This window comes from Lontra canadensis, unplaced genomic scaffold (assembly GCF_010015895.1).
Source record: "Lontra canadensis isolate GAN:19392208 unplaced genomic scaffold, GSC_riverotter_1.0 scaffold15, whole genome shotgun sequence".
NCBI lineage: Eukaryota > Metazoa > Chordata > Mammalia > Carnivora > Mustelidae > Lontra > Lontra canadensis.
In genome coordinates this window covers 21,593,928-21,618,877 of record NW_022631009.1, presented here as the reverse complement: position 1 = coordinate 21,618,877, position 24,950 = coordinate 21,593,928, and the positions used below count along the sequence as shown (strand labels likewise).

Sequence of the window (24,950 nt, the reverse complement as noted above, 5' to 3'; positions counted from 1 at the left end):
AGTTTTGAGAAAAAACAGTTGGGGTTTTAACTTCATGGTTACCCCCCCACTAGGTAATGTGCTTTACTGTACAAATTAAACCGTTAAAAAATAAGTGAACAAAAATCACACCAAGGAAAATCTGCATGTCTGTTTTATTTCCATTAGAAAAATATTATCTATTAAAATTGTGGTCCACTTTCTTCTCCTTCACTTCTACCATTCAAATTTTAGTACTTTAATTTTACTCAAGTAAAGCAGAATTATATAGCTTATGTGAGAACTAAGTATTTCACATCATTCAATTGACAGGATTTAACTGAATTGCGTGTGCTCTTAATTATCAAGAATAGTAACCCCTCTTTCTTACGATTTATTTCCCTTTCCTTTCATTTATTTGTGTAAAGATGTAATGAGCGTCTCTTTCCCCACATCCAGGAACATGAGTGTGCGTGTGATTTATGACACCAGTAACTGGAGTTGTCATCTGATCCCCAGTTCAGGCTTAATTCCCCTTATTATATGGTATTTCCATAATGGCCTCAAATGTTTTAAGTCAATCATACGCTTTCCAACGTCAACTGTAAAAATTAAGATGTTAATCTGAAAACATTGTTAAAATTCCAGACTAAATAACGCTGGACCCACTTAGAGCGATGCTGTTGTCAGAGGTCCTTGGACAGCCACTGCCTCAATCTCCACACGGCCTCCCTGCAAGGAAAATCATCAAGCAATGGGTAGGTACTTTTTTACCAATGAAGACAGCTCTAGAGTACCTACTAAAAACATATACAACTGAGAGTGATACAGCATCATTAACGTTACATTTTCCAAAAGAAGGGAAGGATAGGGAAGCATTCACGGAGTAGCCAGGACAGGCCAGGCTCCCATGTCAGATGTGCTCATGCGCCTTAGCTCACAGGACGCTCTGGGAGGCTCTGTTAGATGGTGCTTTCCCTTCCATCCAGAGAACGATATATGGAGGCTTGGAGAGGGGGTTTTAACCTGTCCCGGGACACCATGCTAAATGGCAGAGGTTCAAACCCGAGTCTTGTGATTCCAAGTTCAGAGCTCCTTCTACTATACCCAATACCTTAGTTTGAGAATACTGACCACTCCAAGTAACAACCGATTAAAACAACAAACATACCATTCACAGGAGATAATTTTCTTTACAGGGCAGTCAGTAGGCTGCTTTTTTTTGTAGGCAGGAATATTGTGCTGCTAGGGGCTTCTCATCACATTCGAGTAACATGGTAACAATGGTGAGAAAATATGTGGGACATGGGTTTTGAGATTATTTTTCTAATGGAAGTCTGGATGTTTTGTTATGCAAGTGAATTTAAAAAAAAAAAAAGATTTTATTTATTTGACAGAGAGAGCGAGATCACACGTAGGCAGAGAGGCTGGCAGAGAGAGAGGAAGGGAAGCAGGCTCCCTGTTAAGCAGAGAGCCCGATGCGGGGCTCGATCCCAGGACTTTGAGATCATGACCTAAGCTGAAGGCAGAGGCTTCACCCACTGAGCCACTTGGGTTCCCCTCAAGGGAAATTTTTTATTGCAGAGCTCACTACCCTGGCTCAGGGTATAGTCTCTTAAGTATGTGAAAATAATACAGCTGCTATTTTACTTTTTCTACAATTCAAGTCTCTCTGATTCTGTTGTATTCATGTTCACGTGTGACCCTGAGTTCTCATTTTCTTAATTTTTAAGACATATTTTAAAAATTTCTCAAGTTTCTTAACAGCCCCCCCCCGCCCCCGGCATATAATATTGGGTATTTCCTTTTAGTCTTCAAGATCTTGGAAATCAGAGATTACTCCTTTTTTTTTTCTTTAAAAAATTTCCTGCCAAAGTGCTTAGTTTGTTATATTCAGAAAACAACATAGAAATTTACAACCATGGGGGCGCCTGGGTGGCTCAGAGGGTTAAAACCTCTACCTTCGGCTCAGGTCATGATCTCAGGGTCCTGGGATCGAGCCCCGCATCTGGCTCTCTCCTTGGTGGGGAGCCTGTTTCCTCCTCTCTCTCTCTGCCTGCCTCTCTGCCTACTTGTGATCTCTCTCTGTCGAATAAATAAATAAAATCTTTAAAAAAAAAAAAAAAGAAATTTACAATCATGTACATTAGTCAGTTTAAGGTGTACTTACTTTGGGCAAAGCAGCAACCTGGTAAGCAGCTCTTGCAGGAAAACTACCCTTGAAATCTAAATGTAAAAGAATTTCATTTTAGTTTTTGGACACTGTATTGTGACTACACAATTAAGACTCTGGTAAGTGCTTCATAGATCTGTCCATTCTTAGGTATAAGCAACACTAAGAAAAGCTCACTTTCATACCTGTTTGATAAAATATTTTGCCCTAGATTCCTATGATATTGAATACTTTTTAAAATGCCTTCGCTTTCTGGAAAAAAATGAAAGTACATCCTTTGAGACTTTGATCTTGTTTGATATGAATGGGATCTTATGTTTAAAGCAATACTTACTGCTGTATGAACTCTTATTTAAGCATCCCAACACTCTTTAAAGCTTTATCCCCGTTTTGCATGTGAGGAAACCAAAGCATAAAAAATGTTAATGAACCAGCTAATGATTCTGAGAGCCCGAACAGAGATGGTGGTGAGGCCTTATCATAGCAGTAAAAAATATAATCTCTGTGTTAAAAAAATCATTAGGAGGGCTTAAAAAACCTGAGAAGCATGTAACAATATTAAGCTTTGGGAAAATGAATTCATAGGGTTGTAGTCTATTCTCCTAGGGAGTGCCATAGAAATGTCTTAGATCTTTTTCGTGGGGCCTCATTGCATGTTTTCAATCTGACTGTTCTTTTGGGACAGAATCTATGACCATTTCTTTAGCATCTCCTATCACTCTTGATGCATAACAGACACTCAATAAGATTAATAGATTCATTTCTTGTTAAAATGGAATACAGTAGTAAAGCCAGTTTACTTACACTGTTTGTAGACTTCATTGACAGTGTTGAAGTCATTCATGTCAGCCAGCAAAACAGTTGTTTTTACCACTAGAAGATATATACATTGTTAGTAGGTTTGGCTGTTTGGTCTCACCCAAAATATTACTTAGAGAAACATAGAGTTCTGACTGTCTTGATTAAAATGGGCCTGAAATTAAAACTGCTTTCAAAAGCAAGGAAGATGTGGCATCATGTATTACTGGGTGCTCTGTGTTCTTCAAAAAGCCCTCAGAAACATCAAACAGTAATCTGAAGGAGTATCAAGTCGCTCACCGTTCGTGAAGTCACAGCCTGCAGCTTTCAGAATTTCGCCCATGTTTTTAAGAGCCTAGGAAGCAAGGCGAGAAAGGCCAAAGGCACTAATGTTACAGTAAAGCTTCAATTCAATGCAATTAATCAATTTTGAAATCAATTTTTGCTAATAACCCCTCGAATAGCTTACGCTGCAGAAAAATTCTCCCTTTCTAAGAAATTCTACTCTTTCTAGGCCACCTTTACACAAGCGAATTGCTTCTTGGCTTTTGTTTAACAGAAATGGATCTTTCTGACATACAGTGAGACTTTGTCTCTCTTTATGAGTAAAAAGACTAGACTGAGGTTTCTTCTTCAGTGTTGGAGTGTGTGAAGTTCTCAGCCGATGTCCACTCAGCTGAAACAGAGAAAGCTCCTGGAGTTCCTAATCATCACTTGGAGGATAAGTATGAGCTGGGAGCATTAAAACATACTTTCTTTTATTTATTTTTAATTTAATTTAATTTTTTCAGTGTTCCAAGATTCATTAAACCATTTTCTTTCTTTTAAAGCAAAAATTCACTTTAAAGAGTACTTTTATCTTTTTCTCAAAAAATATCAGTAAACTAATTATATGTTCGACAGTATGGACTTTGGAAAAACATCTATTTTTCACTCTTTCCTTAACGTATTATTTTTTTTCAATTCATTGCTCCCCTCCACTTTACTGGTCACATTATAATATTTAATATATATATTTTTTAAATCCATTTTCTAAATAGGTAACATACGGATACGGCAAAAAAATTCAAAAGCTATTAAAAAGCATATCCGTTGAAAGGATGTTTCTCACCCTGACTGCCCTCCTCCCCAGTTTCCTTCAGAGGGAACCATTGCTTCTGGTTTCTTGTATATCATTGTGGAGATAGTCAGTGCTTACACCAGCATGAACGGGAATGTGCACACACATAGATGGTAGCACACTGTGCAAACTGTTTCGCATCTTGGTTTTATTTTATCGTGTAACAATAAACCTTGGGGGACTTTTCTGCATTAATTCAATTGTATGGCTCCAACATGATTTGTTTCACTAGTTTTTATGGACAGACATTTGGGTTGTTTTGTGTCTTTGAATAATACAAATGACTCAGTGAATGCATAAAATTATAATTTAATTCTATTTATTGGATTAGAATTGTACTCCCCACTCTTATTTAGAAAAACACATTACACATCATCTTTGATAGTTCTTACTAACAAATGTTGACTTTTACTTTTGTGGTGTTTTTCTTGCGGGTCAGTGGCCCTGATAAGAAATTTCTCAATCCGGGGATGCCTGGGTGGCTCAGTCTGTTAAGCGTCTGCCTTTGGCTCAGGTCATGATTCCAGGGTCCTGGGATTGAGCCCTGCACTGGGCTCCTTGCTCAGCGAAGAGCCTGCTTCTCCCTCTGTCTGCCGCTCCCCCTGCTTGTGCTGTCTCTTTCTCTGACAAATAAATTTATTTATTTTTAAAGATTTTATTTCTTTATCTGAGAGAGAGACCATTAGCAGGGGGAGAGGCAGAGGCAGACTCCCCACTGAGCAGGGAGCCTAACACGGGGCTCAATTCCAGGACCCTGGGATCATGACCTCAGATGAAGGCAGATGCTTACCTGACTGAGCCACCCAGGCACCCCATAAATAAAATCTTAAAAAAAAAAATCCCAATCCATGTAGAAGTGATAAGATACTATCTGATTTCAATACTTTGAGAGTTAAGTAATTTTACTGAGATAATGGACACAAAATATTGTATCAGTTTTAGGTATATAATATGATTCGATAATACATATATACTGTAAAAGGATAACCACAGTTTAGTGAATACCCAATAATTCGGGTTTGAAGTCACCTTAGATGGCAGACTTTTTTTTTTTCTTGTTAAATGATTCCTCAAATTTCAAACTTTCTACTGACAAAGAACTGTCTTCAATCAATCAGTAAGTAACTCTAAAGGCATTTATCTGATAATCTCTATAAAAAAGTCAGCCAAGTGGATGCTTAACATGAAAAAGCGGTAAAGAAGAGAATTTCAAATGTGAAAAATGACTTACTTGTTTGGCTTCTTCTGCCACCCCTCCTGGCACGAGCTGTCCACTTGCAGGGTCCATGCCCAGCTGCCCCGAAATGTAAATGGTCCTGTCGACTAACACGGCTTGACTGCAATAAAGAGAGACTGGGTGTATGTATAAGATACAAAATACGAAATTCAATGCTCAAAGATTTCTTTGCTAAGACACATAAAGCACAAAATGTCAAATAAAATAATTAATAATTGGACTTCCTTAAAATTAAAAAGACTTGCTTTTTGAAAGAGATCTTTAAGAAAATGAAAATAGAGGTCATAGATTGGGAGAAAAGATTTGCAAAAAATATATCCAACAAAGAACTTGTATCCAGAATATATAAAGAACTCTTATAATACAGTAAGAGAAGATAACCCAATAAAAAAATGGGCAAGTGATTTCAAAAAATATTTCATAAAAGAAGACACATGAAGAGCTAGGGAGTACAAGAGCTAGGGAGTTCAACATTATTACTCATTAGAAAAATGTAGTACAAAACCATAATAGATACCACTATCCACAAGTAGAGGTCACTGGTAGTAGTAAGTATTGGTGAAGATGGGAAGCAACCAGAACCCTATACATTGGTGGTGAGAATGCAAAACAGTACACACTTTGGAAAAGAGTTTGGCAACTTTCTTAAAAACTTAAACATATACTTAACATGCAACCCAGCAATTTCTTTCCTAGGCAACTACCCAAAATAAATGAAAATATATGTCCAAAGACCTTATATGGAATGTTTAGAATAGCACTATTCACAAAAGCAAAAAAGAAAAACAAAAATTTTTAAAAAATCCACAGAGAGATCCAACCAAAGGCTACATAGTATTTGATTCCACTTCCATGAAATTCCAGAAAAGACAGAATAGCAGCAGAAAGTAGATTAGTGGCTTCCTAAATCAGTGGGGATTAACCACAAATGTACAGTAGGAGGGAATTTGGGGGGTGATGGAAATGTGCTGAAACTTGCCTGTGGGGGCAGGTACATGAGTCTAGACACTTACAAAAACTCATGGAACTCTACACTTAAAAAATGGGGGAATTTAAAAAAAAAGATGAATTTTAATGTAACTTATACCTCAGTAGAGCTGTGAAACAACAACAAAAACACAATGCCAAGAGCACCCTAAGAAAAGAAGTAATTATTCTCAGACAAGATTCATCTGGAAGGGTACACACTTCATTTCTGCCAAGTGCTTGCTTTTGGAAATGACTTGTGTAATGAGGACACTAGATTTCAAAATTAGGATAAAATAACAAGAAACAGAATAAACCACATTGAGACCTGAAAAAGAACCAAACACATCAACTTCAATTTTTTTTTAAACTTTTTGGATAAAGAAATCCCCTCTCTCTTTTTAGCTGTGGTAAAAGGTATTTACCATTTTAACGATTTTTAGGTACACAATTCAGTGGTAATAAGTGCCACCATTTCTAAAATTTGATAAAGAAACCTTTGTAGCAGTTTAAATTCAGAAGTAAAATATGTTGTACCATTTCCATGCTTATCTAGAAACAGCATCTCCTCATTTCTAATTTTATATTTCTAATATTACATCCTCATTTCTAATCTTCTAGTTCCCTATGGTGTTTTCCAATACGCTCCAAGCTTTCTTTTATTTCATGATGTTTCCCCTGATTTTCCTGAGCATATGTTTTTTCCTTTATAATTTAAACAATGGCATTTATGTATGTATGGATGTATGTAAGCTCTGTGCCCAATGTGGGGCTTGCACCTATAACTCTGAGATCAAGAGTTTATCAACTGAGCCAGCCAGGGGCCCCTCTAAATTTTTTAAATTTTTTGAAGAAGAAAACATTCAAAATGGTTAAAAAATCTAGAAAACTATTCAAAGAATCTCAGTGAAAAATCTCCTCCCTTCTTTCCTTATCTTCTTCCTGCTTCATTTCCAGTCCCTACAGATAACCAGTGCTCTTCTTGACATAGTCTTCCAAAGTTTCTTCATTTATGTGAATAAAAATGAATATACTTATCTTCTTCCTGTTTGTACATGTAGTATACTAAGCTATTTTTTTTAATACAACATGAAGTGTATTAAACCGTTCTCAACATTTTGCTTTTTTTGCTCAACAGTATATCATGATCTTCCCATAACTGTATATAGAATACATCCTTACTCTTTTAACAGTTGTGTAGTATTTCACCATATGGACATACTTTAACTAGTTACTTTTGATTCCAGTATTTTGCTATTGTAAACAAAACTACACCGAAAACCATCACATATACATTTGCCCTGGGCAGGTAACTAAGCCTTTTTTTTCATCTAAACCTCAGAGGAGCTTTTCCTATACCAGTGCAGGATCCTGCCTCACAGCATAGCTCAATCTGTTATCTTATCTCTGGGGTATGCCAGACTGTAAACTCCCTGACTACAAGAGTACAAGAGCTACGTCCCACTGTCTCCAGCTGCATAGGAATGAGGTGACTCCTTACACTAGTGGGCACACAATACCTTCTTGTTGATGTTTTGCTAATGACTTACTAGCTTAAATGACTTTGGCTGTCAGTAAAGAATCCTTTTAGCAGGACCTACTGGCTTATTGTGTGGGCTTTGAAGCGTGGAAGAGGGTAGATTTAAATTTGGTAACAAGATTTAGAAAGTCTAGAAATTCTTCTCAACTATCTGGCTTTCACCCTGACCCAGAAACAGGTAACTACTGAATTTGTTAATGTGTAAGCTTTCCTCAGGTTGAAAAGTATCATCAGCTAACAAGGTTTCTTATTAACTGTCCTGTGTAGAACTAGGCTACCCTAGACACTTTGCAAAAGTAACTTTAGCTCTCCCCATATATGAAACATAGATTAAGCCCATATACATTACCATTGGTCAAAAAATTTGTGATAGTAAAAAGGAGTTCATTTATTCTCAAAAATTAACAGACGTCTAAGACTATCCGACCTATGTGGGTTAATCTCTTACAGATTAGTAAAGAGATTGTTCACAAAGGTAATTAAATAGCTGACCCTCTGATCATAGCATCCTACTATCCACAGACAAGTCATTAGACTCCAAAAAATTTAAAAGTCTACTGTTCCATTTCCAGGTCAAAGGGTAACAACACTTTCAAAAGCATCTTAGTAATAATTCTCATACTATAATCTATGCCACCTGGACTATCACTTCCAAATTTCATGACTATTTGGGTGGTGTGTTAGTAAAATGGAAAGCAAGGCAATGTGATGTTGAAATATCTCAAAGTTCTGTCCTGATTTGAAAAGTGAAATGCACTGAGCTGATTAGCTAATTGGTGACAACACCTTGGCCGTCACAAGGCCAGGGACCGAAAGTTCAACACATCTGAATTCTTTCTGAAGACCAGAATTTTCAAACCGTGCTCACTACCAACTCCATGCACAAAAATTGGTTTCCAAATGGTTCTTCAAATATGTCCAATTAACTTTAGGAGGATATGACTAGTTAGTTGGAGTGTGGCTTTTTTCAAGATAAAATATTGAATATTAGCACCATTTTTAGTGGCCTTGCATGATCTCTGGGTAGAAAAAAGCATAAGAGGACAACGTCCTAGGAAGTCCCAACATAGTGAAGCTGGTTGATGTTTTGTCTTTAATCATACTGGTATATTCATTTGATTCCCTTTTTTTTTTTTCCCCCTTGCAGCTTTATAAAGATAGCTGACGTCAGGTCAATCAGGAATATTGCTGTTATGCTTGCTTTCTTGAACAAAGTACACACTAGAGGAAGATCTATGCTCCAGGCTCTATAATCACTTCGTGTTTGTTTCTGGTAAGGGTTGCTTTTGCTCTGAAGTAAAACCAGTAGGTAATGGAGGAAGAGGGACCAGGGCAGAGGAGGAAAAAGATTACTGATTTTTTACTTTTATTGTAATATCCCCTGAACTAGTCTTAATGTCCTTCCCAAATAATTATCAGAGTACTCTTAAAAGAAAAGTGATCATGTCACTTCCTCTTCAAAAACATTTGAAGGCTCTTCAGTGCCTACAAAATAAAGTTTCTACTCTCCAGGTTAGAGTTGGGAAGGATCACAATCCAGACTTTGCTAAAAGCTAATTTTTAGCAGGAGACAAAACAACAATTCAGAGTCAAAGTCCAACTCTGAACCAGGGTTTCCCAAAGTATAGGTTACATGCAAACTGAATCACAGTAAGGAAAGGATTCTTTTTTTAATTCTCTTTGAGTTCCTCCGTGGCAGGAGACAGAAAACTAAATGAAGAAGATGGAGCTCTAGAGCTCTGCCTAAGTTCAAATTCTGTCACATCCCGTCTTGGTGGTTGACCTTGGGCAACTTATTTAACCACGTGTCTATCAGTTTCTTCATCTGAAAAATAAGTACTGTCACAATAACTGTGCACATAAAGCATTAAAGCACCTAGAACAATGCCATGTGCTCAGCGAGCATCAATAAATGTTAGCAATTACGACATCAATCCTCTGATTACATCAAGGAGAAAAGAGATCAATTTTAGAAAAAAAGAAATCACTTTTAACATCACTTTTAACAAAGAGAGCTGGCCTCCGGTTCTGAGCCAACTGCAGCAGCTTCCTAGGATTTAATTATGCTTTTTATTTAATTGAGCTTTTTTCTTTTCTGTTACCTTCCACTGGGTTGTCTTCTTTTTAGAGTACTACTGTAAAATTTCCTTTTTAACTTTGTTAAAGTGAGCCTGCTTAAATAAAAATGCTAAGTAAATTATGATACAGGTGGTACATAGATTTGGCAAATGGGGAAAAAAAAAGAGAAGTCGTAGTTGGATTACTAAAATTTCCTCCAAAATATCTTTATTTTGTATTCTTCTACATGTATTCTTCTACAACTATGCCTCATGTCCTTCCCTCTGCCTTCCTGCTTAATTCCTTAACAATGTAATTTAAAAATCATTTACAACAGTACTATACAGATGGCAAACAGAACCTTCAAAACCCAGCTCAAGGACTACCTCTTGCAGGAGCCTTCCTAGATCTTTATCTTCCTCTGCCCAAGTTCCATGAATTTCTTTCTTCTCTTTTCCCACTCCTCACTCCCTGACCCTTTACTCCCATTGCATTTTGTTTCTAACCCTGCTATAGTTATTATTGTTCTGCACCTCTAATTGTCATTTCTCACAGCAATGTGGTACAGAAGAGGGAGCTGGGGCTTGTTCAAATCAAGCTCTGCCACTTATGAACTATCTGACCTTGGACAAGTTCACTTTCAGGTTGAGCTTTCTTTTTGCAAAATGAAGATGGGACTCAAAGAAGGAGGTTAGTTGTCATGATGCATGCACCAAATGAAAATGTTTCTTTTTCTTTCCCCACACGCCTGAGTATCTTTCACACTGCTTTAATTCTTACACATTTTTTTGTAGCTTCTGCAGTGCCTGGCCTATAGTAGGTGCTCAATATATGCCTATCATAGCTGAAGTGTTTCAGTTGTAGAAGTTTTCCATCTGCGGTTCTTTTAATAGTGAACACACAGTATATTTTAAAAAGGAAAAATGAGAAAAGGTTTACATGGTATACTTTAGCGAAGAATTTAAAATAACAAAAATTACATTAAGGGAAAAACGTCTCCAATAAGGCATAGGATAGGATCTAACTGTTTTAAAGCTGAGAGGTTTTAAGGAAAAAAAGAAGGATTTTTTTAAAAAAAGAAATTAACCTTTTTATATTTGCAGCACTTCTGACAAGTGGAAATGCATGTACACAGGGTAGAGTTTCTGGCCAATACACATATAGTTAGCTAGAGCATGTCAAGGCAATCTTAGCAAACGATTTTTGTTGTGATTTGTATTTGACTTTATTAGTGGGAAATGAGCAAGGGCAATGAATTCATAAACATCCCAATGCATTTCGGTATCGGTCGTAAAAAAAAAAAAAAAAAGTGCCTTCGGTAGATGAGCATGTATTTGCTAAGCATTTCTGTGAAAAGAATTCAGCTCTCTCCAGATGGACACCCACATCTGCTCATGGAATTTACTCCTTTTAATTAAGAGAGGGTTAGACCAAATATTATGCTAAAATGGAAGCTGTAGTCATAAAGCCCACATGTTGTAGTCATTTACACAAGAAGTCCAGAACAGGCAAATTCACAGAAACTGAAAATAGATTAGCGGTTGCCAGGGGTTAGGGGAAAAGACTGGGGAGTGACTGCTAATGGGTATGGGCTTTTTGTTTGTTTTTTTTGGGAGGCGATTAAAATATTATATAGTGGTGATGGTTGCACTACTTTGTCAGTATAATTTTAAAAAATCACTGAACCGTACCCTTTAAAGGGGTGAACTTTATGGGTATGTGAATTATATCTCGATAAAATGGTTACCGAAAAAAAAAAAAAATTCAAAACCTGACCGCTTATGGCCGGCGAAGCGCTCTGGCCCTCCGGGTCCGGGACAGAGTCCCTGGGAGCACAGGCTCCCGCTCTATGGATCTCCAGGTGCTCTGCCTCTTTCCAGAGTTGTTTCCCGGGTTCAGCGAGTTCGAGCAGGTTAGACCGGATGAAGCCCGAGGCCGGCGCCAGCTCTGACCCGGAGTGGCTGCCGCTCCGGACCCCCGACCCCACATGCCCAGAGTGCATCCGCGCTCCCACACGTCTCGTTACCTGTAGGGACCAATGGCCCCTGGGGCTTTCGCAGTGCTGATCACCTTTCTTATCAGAGACGCCATGGCTAACCCTTTTAGCTTGCTGTCCCTCCAAGAGAACAAACCCGTACACCGCCTCTAGTAGCGTCTCACCAGGACTAACCAGCCCAGGGGCCAGTCCCTGCAGTAACTCTTCTCCCGGAGCAAGTTCGCTCGGCATTCTGGGAGTTGTAGTCTCAGCCAGGTTCCCGGCCACGTGGAGGCCGCGAGTGCACTTGCGCATGCGCTCTGCAGATTGTTCGCCGCACACGTCTCCACGGACGGGACTGTCGCAGAGCCTTGTCATTCTGACCCGGGGATCCCTGGATTCCTCCCTCAGAGCCTCTGGCAGGTAGGTCGTGCGGGGCTGGTGTGCCTCAGAGTCCGCAAGTTTGGAGGGAGAGTGCGACGGCCCCCGCCCCGCGCACCGGCCCAGCTCTCCTCCCAGTCTTCGCTCAGACCCCCCTGACCTGCTCTTCTTCCCTGGCAGCCTGCGCCTGGGCCCGTCTTGCCGCCCCGCGCCTCCTTGGGCCCCTGAGCTCAGGCCCCCCGCGTTTGTCATTTCCCCGTTTTGTCCCGCCGGGCGGACGCCGCCCTTGGAATGGGCTTGCTCCCCCGTCCTACCAGGCACTCTGAAGGAATGAGTTGAGTCATTAAGGGGACCGCGCTGAGATCTGGGCGTCGTCCACCGTCCGCCCCTCCCATGTTCCCATTCCTGGGTGCTCCTCCAGCTTTGCAGGGGCTCTACGCATTCTCCTTAGATCTGAACCGAGCCCGAGTGACTGGGGTCTGATTTCAAAAAGGAAGATAGGCTGGTCTCTTGGCAGATAGTCATGCCGTGTCAGAAGGCGTGGTACTTGGCCAGGTATTTCTTATTCTGTTAATAAAGGCATCATAAGCACGCTTCACTCCATTTATGCGTGCAGGTTTACATTCAACAAATACATACTGAGCCCTGCTTTGTGCAAGGCACATTGCTAGGAGCTGGAGGGACAACAGTGGAAAAGACAGGTAAGATTCCTGTCCTGCCCTGCTTCTAAACGTAATGTTAAGAAAGTCCTTGTTATTCCTTCTCCTTTGTCCTACATACTGCAAAGGTTTGGTTTTCTTACTTCCTGCTCAAGAGCCTTCAGAGCTTTTTCATTGGTTTGGGGCTTCAAGCACGGAATAAAATAGAACTTCCAGTATGGGTTCCCTGGCCTGCTCAGTATTACCCCTCCTACTGTCTCATCCTACTCAAGACATCCAGAGCCCTGGCTCCTGAAATCACACAGAAGATTCCCGAATACTCTTTCTTCCCCATCCAAATTCCAACCCCCTGAAATCCTATTTTCTCATTGACTTTTCCTGTGGATCCACATTTTCCCTTCCTATTCAGTTTCCTATTGTACCATACTGCAAAATTTGGTCTTTTAATGTGTGTAGTCTTTTTTTCTAATTGTTTTGGGTTTTAAAAATAGTGACTAGAGCCAGACTGCCTGGTTTGACTCCCAGCACACTTAAAATCTTATTGGCCTGGGTGAGGTTATGTTACCTCTCTGTGCTTCAGTTTCTTCATTTATAAAATACAGGTGGTGCTAGTATTTCCCTTATGGAGCCTTGAGAATTGAATGAGTAAGGCATGTAGAATAGTGCTTAACACACACAGTTCTCCATAAATGTTAGCTGTTTAAGACAACCAAATTATGTAAGGAAAGAAGCCACAACCTTATGCTACTTTTGTATACACACAGTCTGAAACTAATAAGCACAGGATAGATACCAAAAGGCTGTTAAATTTGATTAAACTGGACAATTAGGAGGTATTTTTAAATACAAAATAATTCACCATATGATTCTTTAAATAAGAAGCTCTCTTGGAGGGGCGCCTGGGTGGCTCAGTGGGTTAAAGCCTCTGCCTTCGGCTCGGGTCATGATTCCAGGGTTCTGGGATCGAGCCCCGCATCGGGCTCTCTGCTCGGTGGGGAGCCTGCTTCCTCCTCTCTCTCAGCCAGCTCCTCTGCCTACTTGTGATCTCTGTCTGTCAAATAAATAAATAAAATCTTAAAAAAAAAAAAAAAAAAAAAAAGAAGCTCTCTTGGGGCATGACAAATAATTTAACTTGTGTAAAATATTTCTTCTGAAACAAGATACCTGTATTCTTTTTTCTAATAAGATATTTATTTGAGAGAGAAAGAGGGAGAGAGAGCGAGACTGTGTGTGTAAGTGGGGGCGGGGAGCAGAGGGAGAGAGGGACAAGCAGACTCCACACTGAGTATGGAGCTGGATGGGGGCTTGATCCCAGAATCCTGAGATCATGACCTGAGCTAAAACCAAGAGTTGGACACTTAACCAACTGGGCCACCCAGGTGCCCCAAGATAACTGTGTTCTTTTTTTTTTTTTTTTTAATATTTTAAAAAAGATTTTATTTATTTATTTGACACAGAGAGAGAGAGATCACAAGAGGCAGAGAGGCAGACAGACAGAGGGGGGAGCAGGCTCCCCGCTGAGCAGGGAACCCAATGCGGGGCTTGATCCCAGGACCCTGAGATCATGAACTGAGCCAAAGGCAGAGGCTCAACCCACTGAGCCACCCAGGCGCCCCAGATACCTGTATTCTTAAGGCAAATTTTATATCTGTCCAAATCACCAACTTTTTAAATCTGGGAGAAATCAGAGATCATCTGGTTAATGCTCAGGTTGTCAATCTGAAGTAGTTCTAAAGGGATATATCTCTGGTCAACCAGGTGATAGTAAGCGGTGTGAGAAAACATGATATGTCCAATTTATTTGAAGATTTTGGGGAAAACACATTTGTAAACACTGGCATATACTTAGTGCTCATTAAAGCTAAAGGAATAACTGTGGAAACAAACAAACTGAATATTAGGAATAGATGTAAAACTCACCTGATTGTCCAGGTAGGAGTTATAATTCCTTCTGGAAGCTATTTTTAAGCAAAATCTTTAGACCTCATAAGGATATAATCTATAGTCATTCTCTTCTGCTGTTAGAACTGTTTGAGGACCACTGCTAGTTCAATCTGCTAATTTTTCAGTCTGGTATCAAAGCTTACCCCAGTCCCCGAGTCCCAGCCTCCTCCTGGCCTGTTTAGTGCTCAATAGATTCAAATCCAGATTGAATCAATAGCATACTTCCCAGGCAGTGTGCTCTGTCTTGCTGGGTAAGTTCTGATTCAGGTAGATAATAGTAGCTGAATGAAATAGTTTTGTGAAATCATTCTGAATGGTTCTTTTTTTTTTTTTACTGAGCTATGACAAATTTATTATCATGAAGGAAACAAGTATAGCCAGCCATCTTAAAAAATGCCCCAACCACTGCTTCTCAATATAGAAAGACTAAAACTACATACGTTTATCATACAACAAATCCCATCTCTGTCCCCTGAAATTCCCCTAGTTTCATTCATTAGAAGGGGATTAAGAAAAAAAAAGAAGACTTAAAGAGCACTTTACAGTAGCATTCAGCTTTCCTATGAGATACTCAGCATCTTAAATATTATGTACACTTTTTTTTTTCTTTTAGTAAGCTAGACACTGGCTTCAGAGTTTGTGGATCTGGAGAAGTAACAACCCATTCAAAACTACTCTAGAAATTGTCTTTTGGCAGAATAGCAGGTATCCGAGTTAAAAATAGGAGGGTTTTGTTGCTTTGTTTTCTTTGCAAAATTTAAATCATTTTTGTTCCCCTTCTACCTAAACTTCAGTCACCACTCCTGAGTGGAGATGGGCAGAGGCTCTGGCCCCTGCTCCTCCGGCTTCTCAGCAGCTGTTTTCTTATTGCTGCAGCAAGGCTTGAATAGGTGCGTGTCAATGAGGACTTCCCCAAAACGGCCTTTATAGATAATCCCACAACATATTTTCTGTCTTTTCCAGCATGTGAGATCTAAAAAGGAAAAAACTGGCGTTCTGTTAGAGCCAGAGGCCATCTCTGTATCTGAGCCATCATCTGATTGGTTACTATAGCAAGGAGACTAAGCTGGGGAGGCACTTGAGGTGGTACTGTGAGCATCAGAATTGTGACGTTTAAATTCCTTCTGTAGTTTACTGATCTGGTTGCTTTTTATCCTGTTTCCAGATAGAGTTTTCACTTTCTTTGGTTTCAGTGTAGTCTTCAGGCTGGGTCCTGCCCTTGCATCTACCACATGATTCCAGGTTTTTTTTGATCCTGCTGGCAATTTCTTCCATCTTTTCACAAGCAGGACACAGGCATTACAGATGTCTCCTGAACGAGTCTCATGCAACCCAAAACAGCTCTGGAAGTCCTTTTCATGGCGTTTACTGTCAGTGAATCGAGAACTGGAGGACTTCGCTCTGCAAATACAGCAGCCCTCTATACTTCGGTACATCTTTGGCTTGTGAAAACCAAACATTTTTTCTTCTGGGCAATAGTCTTCCAAAGGCAGCCGTTCCACACGCAATAACGTTCCCGAGGTGCGGAGTACACGCCAAGCCAACCCCCCCTTCCGATCGCTCCCTCCTCCTCAACTGCCTTGTCTAGAAAGATTATCTCCTGCAGTTCTCCATTCTGAATGGTTCTTAATGCGGACTGATCTGAGCCATGCCATTCACTAGCTGATGGTTCTGCAGAACTTCATTTGCTTCCTATATATTTTTTAAATTTGAGAGATGGTTTTGGGTGTACATGTAGTTGTCTTTCATTTAGGTGAAAGTGAAATGACATAATCTTTGTAATTTTGGTCTGCCCTCCCTGGGCCTGCTCAGTTTTATCTTTCCTGTGTTTGAGAGTAATAGCTACTGTAAATCAAGCCCTTAGTTTTTGCAAAGTGCCATGCTCAGTGTGTTATGTACATTACCTTATTCTCACACCAACGTTGTGATGATTCCCATTTATAGAGAAGGGGACTGAGGCTCAAAAAGGGAAAGTAACTTTCCTAAGATTAGGTAACTAAAAAGTGTTAAGGAACATATTTGATCCAGATTTTTCCTAACTCCAAAGGAAGGGTTCTTAAATACTACACAACACTGGTTACTTTTAGTTTTGAATGAAGCCCTGCATTGGGAAGGAGGTAAGTGAATGGGTGGCAGTTAATTCAGCGGCATTCGGTGGAAGTGGTGCACGTCTTGATGTGGCAGTCTGTTTTTGCAGGTGTTTTTGGTTGGCATAACGAGTGGGCTAACACTGCTGGCATTTGTCAGGCGGGGACCAGGGATGTTAGACATGCTGGAGTGTGCAGGAAAGTTCCACAGTAGCCCAGTACCTGTTTTACATAAAAGCACAAAATATCGGTTACATGGTTTTCATATACACTGAACTTTCTAGGAGCTCAATAAATCAAAACAAGGTTGTACTCCTTGCCCCTCTTCTTCCTTTCGCTACTTTACCAAGGGGTGTTCACTAGTTTGGAAAGCTATGTCGACAGTGGCATTGCTGCCTTCTCTTTGAGGCTCTGGTACAACCCACCTATATTACTTTGCCTTTGTAGCTGTTGCATTCGTGGTAATTCCATGTATAGGTACCAGTAAGAACTAGTGTTAAAATATCGAAATGCTTTGAAAACGGCTTGGCTCTGCTACTCTGAGCTTCCTTCCTTCGCGCCGGACTCTTCAGATTCCCTACAGTCAGTAAGAAGAGAGTTAATGACCATGGCATGGGGGCTTCCAGGCCTCTTCTCCAGCTCTACAAGTTGCGGCAGTGCCTGTACTGGGGCCTGTGTTGTGATTATACCCCTGAGTTCAGACTGTCTTCCTATTTTACATAAGGTCACCCAGTAGTGGTGACATAGTTACATGCAGAAGGTACACACTATTTTATTAAAATTACTTTTTAGTTCTCCTTTACATTATAGTTAGGCCACATATTGTAGGGTATATATTGTTAAAAGTTAGATGTCTAGTAGGTTATGTTATTAACGAATTTAATTTCAAAATAGAAAACAGATGTTTCAGGCCATTCAGGAAAGAAGAGGGAGGAGTGCCCGGGTGGCTCAGTTGGTTGAAGGGTTCGACTCCTGTTACCGGCTCAGGTTATGATCTTGGTCATGAAGTTGAGCCCCATGTCGGACTCCATGCTTAGTGTGGGTCTGCCCAAGACTCTTTCTCCCTGTTCTTTTTTTTTTTTTTTTTTTAAAGAGTTTATTTATTTATTTGTCAGAGAGAGCGAGAGTGCACACATAAGCAGGCAGAATGGCAGGCAGAGGCAGAGAGAGAAACAGGCTCCCTGCCGAGCTTGATGCAGGACTCGATCCCTGGACCCCGGGATCATGACCTGAGCTGAAGGCAGCGGCTTAACTGACTGAGCCACCCAGGCGTCCCTTTCTGCCTCTTCTGTTCCCCACTGCTCTTTCTGTCTCTCAAATAAATAAATAAACTGGAAAACAAAAAGAAAAAGGGGGCTGTTGAGTTTGAGAGTTGAGAACTACTGAGTAAATCCATGAGGCTACTGCAGGATTTTGTCCTTTATCCTTGTTTTAAATTGAAATCTTTTGGCTGTTATGAATTACAGGTACAGCTGGCCTTGTCTCAGTGGCCGAAATGAAAACATCAGTAATTTATGTGTTTGTAGAGGGCATCGTATCAGAATAGCGTGTACTCTAGATCATGATTCAGGTGGCTCTTGTTTCACCTAAGAATTTTTTGCCTTGGCAGAGGGATCTTCTCTTGTACCTCATTTTTCATTCTTTCAATAGACTTTGTGCAGTGTCAGCATTGGGATGTGATTGAATTATCTGGCAATACGTTCTGGAATATACTAATAATGGTCTCTTCCATCAGTAGACTTATTTTTTTCCTGTTGAATTGGTTTTTTGGTGTTAATACCATTCATGGCTCCCCTAGAGGTGCCCCTGGTGATGCATCTTCTGTGGATCAGTATCATGATAACATTTTGATCTCATCAGCCCACCTATAAGTAAAGATTCATTATAGTGAAGAATCAGATTTTGTACATGAATTTTTGTTTACTACATGTATTTCTATCTTTGTATGGAAGTTCCCTGTGCCTGTACTAAATTTATTACTTTCTTTCCAGAAATGTCTAATGCAAAAGAAAGAAAACATGCTAAGAAAATGAGGAACCAGCCCACTAATGTGACTTTATCTTCTGGCTTTGTGGCCGATAGGGGCACAAAGTACCATAATGGAGGTGGAAGACCTTTCCAAGCTCAAAAACAAGGTAAGATACACAGTACTTTCTCCACTCTGTTTGGATCAAAATGCTTTCTTTTTTAAGATTTTTATTTTATTTATTTGAGAGAGAGAGAGCGTGCACATGAGCCTGAGTACATGCATGAGCAGGGGGAGGGGCAGAGGGAGAGGGAGAAGCAGAGTCCCCACTGAGCAGGGAGCCTGACTTGGGGCTCGATCCCAGGACTCTGAGATCATGACCTGAGTCGAAGGCAGACGCTTAGTCGGACTGAGCCACCCAGGTGCCCTTTGTCAGTTCTTTTTGATACTTATTATTTAAATAGTAAATAAAAACTGCATTAAAAACAGATACAGTTGACCCTCATTATTCACACATTTTGTATTTGCAAATAAGTTGATTTGTAACCCCCAAATTAATACTTACGGTACTTTGGTGGTCATTTGTGGACTTCTGAAGAAAGGGGAGAAATTTGAGTCACTCCACATGGATGTTTTTAGCTGAGATTCCTGACTGTGTTCTTGCTTCTGCTTTCTTTTATTTTTTTTGCTTCTGCTTTCTGACAGAGATGACCAGATGGGGGACACTAGCGGGGTTTCGCAGCAGAGCCCAGGGAGCTCTGTCTCCCACTGGGGATTGAGTTCCAGCAGATCACTTAGCACTTCTGAATCTCTTTTTTCCTTTGTAAATAAAGGAAACAGAATGTACCAGGATGAGTTGTTTTTATGGTGTGAGATTGCAATCAGTGTGATATGTGTGTGTATGTATTTCCTCTAGGAACAGTGGTTCAGTATTTGCTAATTCATTGTTCTTTGTGACTTTATAGTACATAACTGCTGGGAATAAGAATTGGCTGTATTAGAGTGGGTATGTTATAACTCTATCTTAACACAATTACTATTAAATCACACTATAGTGGGGGCACCTGGGTGGCTCAGTCTAAGCATCTATCTTCGGCTCAGGTCATAATCCCAGGGTCTGGGATGGAGCCCAGCATAGGGCTCCCTGTTCAGTGGGGAGCTTGCTTCTTCCTCTCCCTCTGCTGCTCCCCCTGCTTATGCTTGTACTTTCTCTCTCTCTCTCTCTCTCTCTCTGACAAATAAATAATTAAATAAAATCTTTAAAAAAAAATTCACACTATTTTATTTCCTAAAAGAGGCACAGTGTGTTTATTTTATATGCGTTTAACTTATGTGCTGATTTTAGAACCTTATGATATGAAGGTAATAGTTGTTCATTGGGTAGCAATAGAAAATGCCAGTTTGGGAAGACAACAAGCAGGTGACTAAGAACTTTATGGGGACACTTCAAAGAAGAGCATGGATTGGGTCTGATTAGCTGAGTTTTAGACACATATTCAAAAATTGAGATTTGGATCCAATAGTTGATGCCTACCATGCCATGTCAGAAGCCTTAACACATACTATCTCATTCAAACCTCCCAGCGACAAACTTTGTAACATGTTTCATGGTGTACAGGGGCGTAATAATTAAAACTATAATGGAAGTAAGCTGGAACACCATAAAATTCTCTACTGAGCTTTCCCTCCATTTACAGACAGGGATTCAATGTTATCTCAAAGTCAGTGGTTTCATCGCCCAGACATTTGTATAGAGACTTTGCTTTTATTTCTTTCTTTAATTTAGCACGGGCTCCCAACTTGAGTGTGCCAGAGAATTATGATAAAAGACTAAATATACAAAATCATGTCAATTGTAGCATTTAAGAGAGCTGAGATTTAAAAATCTATTTTGTACTGTTTGGAGAAAAGGTCCCTTGTATCAGTTCTATGCAAGGTTAATTTGTCATGCCGACAACATTAGCCAGTGTGAGGCCCGCTAGCAGTGTCACCTTGGGCAAGGTAATTCATTCACCTCTCCGAGATTCCCTCCGCTTTAAAGGGAAGATAGTAATAACCTCCTTACAGGGTGGTTGTAGGATTAAAAACATGATTAGCGTTGCCACCCAATGAATGTTCTCCACTGTAATGCAGATCCCTGGTAAGGCTGACCTATTTCTTTCTGTTCTCTTTTTGAAAATAAACCAGAGCCTTTCCCCGGAACTTCACGACAGCGGCAAACCAAAATGACCCACCCCTCCCCCGTGGATCCTGATGTGAAGGAGCAGTCTTCCTCCAAGATCATGTTTAAAAAGAAGGGAGGTTGGAAAGCAGGTCCGGAGGGCATGTCTCAGGAAATTCCCAAGTATATAACTGGTAGGTGTTTGTGAAGAAGTGAAGTTTGATTATACGATGAGCTCTTGGTTTCTGATAAAGCCGGACTTCAGTGTCTGTCTTCGCCCTGCCTCCCCATCTTCCTCCTCTCCTCCTCCCTTCTCGCCTCCTGCCTAGACTTTGGCTGTAGCTTCCCTGAACCTGATTGTTCTCTCTTCAGTCTCTCTTTTCCCTCTTACTTGTCTTCTTTTAAGTCCATATCTGTGAACTCTTGTTTTTTGTCCTAAAATCTTCTTTGCCCTTCCCCTCCCCGTTTTTAAAATATAAAATGCCATCTCTGCGTCCCAGCACCCATTCTCCAAAGATGAAACCAAATTTAACACATTCCTAGGATAAGACCTCCAGGCCCTTTAGACCTTGTCTCCTGTCGCCTCTGCTATCCCCCAACCCTGTATTCTTTAGGGGTGTCTTCTAACCTCTGTGCCTCCTGTTTACATCCAAAAAATTTCTGTTTTTCTAGAAGGAAAAGTAGTAATAGTTATGGGTACGTATTTGGAAAAAGCAGAAAATATATATTAAAAAAAAAAAGCCCTTGAAGTCACAACCATTGTTAAAATCTTGCTTTTTCTTTGTTTTCTTATGGGATTGTTGCCTTTAAAAATGGTTGAGATTATATTGCCTGTAGGCCTCTGTTTTAAGAAATTCTTTGTAAACTTGCTTTAAACTTTTTATCTGATTAGAAAAGTAACACTGAATCCTGGTAGAAAAGAGAAGTTGAAACAGAATAGTTTCATAATCTTTAATACAGAAATAACCACCCTTGGTATTAATCTAATTGGGGGTTCAGGTGGTGGGTGAGTTGTAAGCCCACAGACTTCAGCTCTCTCTTCCTTCGGAGATCTACCAGAAGTACGGATTTGAGACTTAATCTTTAACGATGGTGCTGGTTTTGTCAACAGCTTCTACTTTTGCTCAAGCCCGAGCTGCGGAAATCAGTGCTATGTTGAAAGCAGTGACCCAGAAGTCTTCTAATTCGCTGGTTTTCCAGACCCTGCCCCGGCACATGAGACGGAGAGCCATGAGCCACAACGTCAAGCGCCTTCCCAGGCGGTTGCGGGAGATTGCCCAGAAAGAGGTATGAGTTTCACTTAGTGTAAATGTTTCAGTTAGTAGTTCCTAAAAAAAAATTGAGACCTGTTAACCTAATAGAATTAAAATGAAAAAAGCAAAATGCTCATTTTGCATATTTTGGTTTAATCATGGTTCCTCCCACCTCCCCCCCTTGCTGTCTAATTAGCGGGCATTTGGATATTACACATAGTACTTGGAAGCCTTTTGTTTTTTTTTTTTTAGTGTCAGGTTGGAAGCCCTTTCTTTTAATGGCATTAAATAGTTGATGGTCCCCTGCCAGATTTAAAATAAAATCCTAACCTTACCAAATAAGTGATTTTAATTCTGTATTTTGGGGGTGTGGCCAGCTCAAAGTTGGAAGGTTAAGGGAAAAAAGCATCAGTGCCTGGTATTTGCCTTTTGACTTTTTCAACATTGAACACTTGACACTAGGGTTTAATTGTCATTCAAGTCTAGTTGTTTTCGGCTTCACCAAAATCCTTGGCTTGGGCATTGTCAGATGTCTAGGCTACCCATGTCTTTGCTAGTTGATTCAAAAGTTCTCCATGGAGCACCTTCTCTGAACTGGTACTATTCTGGTGGTGGGGTTAGAGTTCATCAACATAAACCCTTTATCCTTAGGGGCCCATAGACTAAAGGGGAAGAGTTTTTGGGCTTGTTTCCCCCCAGCCCAAAAGTTTTGCTCAGCTATGAAGGAGATTAAGAGTGAAAACTGAACAGGGATTTTGTGCTTTCTAGACATAATGTAAGATTTGTTTCCTAGTGATCAGGTTTGGCATTTGTCTCTCGGGACCTAGCCAATGTGAAATATATAGGTTTTCCTCGCTTGATATTTTTCATCCTATGTTTTGGGTTTCGTTCTAATCTCTGAGGTTAAAAAAAACAATAACAAAAAAGCTAGCATCTGACTGTTGTCTTGCTCTCTAAATGAATAGCCATAGTAAGCTTGTGTTATCGTGTGGAGCCTTTTATAAATATTCTAATCCTCATAGTCCACGAAGCTTGCCCAGTTAGTGATAGGACTGGGCTTCCTCTCTAAGTTTGCTCATCTCTGAGGTCTTCATTCTGTTGCCTCCCCTTCTGCTCTTTCTTTGGAGAGATAACCAAGTTAAAAAAATAAGCATACCGGGGCACCTGGGTGGCTCAGTGGGTTAAGCATCTGCCTTCGGTTTAAGTCACGATCTCCAGGTCCTGGAATCGAGCCCCGTGTCGGGTGCCCTGCTCAGTGGGGAGTCTGTTTCCCCCTCTTCCTCTGCCCCTACCCCTGCTTGTGCTCTCTCTGTCTCTCTCAAATAAAATCTTTAAAAAAAAATTAAGCAGACTAATGGAGTGCACCTAATCTAAAGCTAGTCGTTTGAATTCCTCACACATAACTTTGTTTTGAGACCGTTACAAAGTAGGATCTGCGTCTGTCCTTGAAACCGCAGGCCGAGAAAGCAGTACATCAGAAAAAAGAACATTCAAAGAATAAATGCCATAAAGCTCGAAGATGCCACAAAAACCGGGTGCTAGAATTCAATCGTAGACAAAAGAAGAACATATGGTTGGAGACTCACATCTGGCACGCCAAGCGGTTTCACATGGTCAAGAAGTGGGGCTACTGTCTGGGGGAGAGGCCGACGGTGAAGAGCCACAGAGCCTGCTACCGAGCCATGACAAACCGGTGCCTCCTTCAGGTGTGTGCTTCCGGCTGCGTTTCTTTTTTGGTTTGTTTCAACAAAATGGAAGTGATGTCTGGGCTCAGTCCTAAGGGGTAAGACAGTGGGAGAGTCGGGGAGGCAGAGGAAGTCCGGTAAGACGGAAGAATGGAAATAAATTCAGTGTGATTAAGACGAAGGGAGTGGGATTGAAGATAATGTGAAGGGTAGGTTAGTTCGGGAGAAATAAGGAGGAACCAGGTCCTGCAGGGTCTTGGTGGTCACGTTTGAGATTTCTTCAGTACTGACTCATTTAGAAGTCATTGCTCCACACCAAATATTTGTGTGCCCTTAGAGCTATGTTCAAAATGCTGTTCTGGAGGCTTATGATTCAGTGGGATGCTGGGAAGTTTGTTTTAAATTCTTTGAGAGGACAGTTTGTTGTAGAGCTGGTGGTAGTATTAATCTTGTCCCTCTCCCCTCCCCCAGTTGCTAAATCAAATTGCTTTCTTTCTCCCAGTAAATATTTAGAAATCTCCTCTAGGCAGAGGATCTTTCAATGGCAGGATGACCTTGGCCAGATTTTTTTTTTTTAACTTTTTTATCTGAGTGTAGTTGACACATAGTCTTAATGAGTCACAGGTGTACAACAGTGATTCTGCTTCTCTCTCTGTTGTGCCACGCTCACCGCAGCATAGCTGCCATCTGTCACCACGCAACACTATTACTGTATCATTGACTGTATTCTCTGCTGTGCCTTTTATCCCCGTGACCTGTTCATTCCATAATTGGAAGCCTTGACCAAGTTTTGAAAGCCATTGATACTAAGATTCTTTGATACCAAATCTTGAGAGCAATATAGCAGAGTTATCAATATAAGAACCTTTAAAAAATTGTGGTTAAATGTACATAACATCAAATTTGTACACTTTAATTACTTTATTTTTTAAGGTTTTTGTTTTTTTTAATTTGACAGAGAGAGGCAGAGCAAGAGAGGGAGAACAAGC

At 40.4% G+C, this 24,950-nt stretch overlaps 2 protein-coding genes and 1 pseudogene across 5 annotated transcripts in view; 1 reads left to right on the top strand and 2 right to left on the bottom strand.

Annotated features, from left to right (window-relative positions):
- Nucleotides 1-116: 116 nt before the first annotated feature.
- RIDA (reactive intermediate imine deaminase A homolog) lies at nt 117-12,032 on the bottom strand. The gene is made up of 6 exons (XM_032858630.1): nt 11,877-12,032; nt 5,281-5,386; nt 3,230-3,284; nt 2,936-3,004; nt 2,129-2,184; nt 117-690 (listed from the first exon to the last, which is right to left on the bottom strand). Exons 1-6 carry the CDS (start codon nt 11,939-11,941, stop codon nt 628-630), a joined length of 414 nt encoding a protein of 137 aa, XP_032714521.1. The 5' UTR covers nt 11,942-12,032; the 3' UTR covers nt 117-627.
- Nucleotides 12,033-12,093: 61 nt separating this feature from the next.
- Nucleotides 12,094-24,950, top strand: part of POP1 (POP1 homolog, ribonuclease P/MRP subunit) — a 36,927-nt gene continuing 24,070 nt past the window's right edge. Inside the window, exons 1-5 of one of the 4 annotated variants that reach the window (XM_032858625.1) lie at nt 12,094-12,248; nt 18,888-19,031; nt 21,050-21,217; nt 22,135-22,310; nt 23,734-23,982. In XM_032858625.1, the coding sequence (XP_032714516.1) occupies nt 18,890-19,031; nt 21,050-21,217; nt 22,135-22,310; nt 23,734-23,982 (735 nt within the window). In that variant the 5' untranslated portion in view covers nt 12,094-12,248; nt 18,888-18,889. Of the gene's footprint in view, nt 12,249-12,882; nt 12,908-18,887; nt 19,032-21,049; nt 21,218-22,134; nt 22,311-23,733; nt 23,983-24,950 lie in introns of those variants that run through there. The other 3 variants (XM_032858628.1, XM_032858627.1, XM_032858626.1) reach the window with 3 other exon arrangements.
- LOC116868365 lies at nt 15,156-16,416 on the bottom strand (annotated as a pseudogene).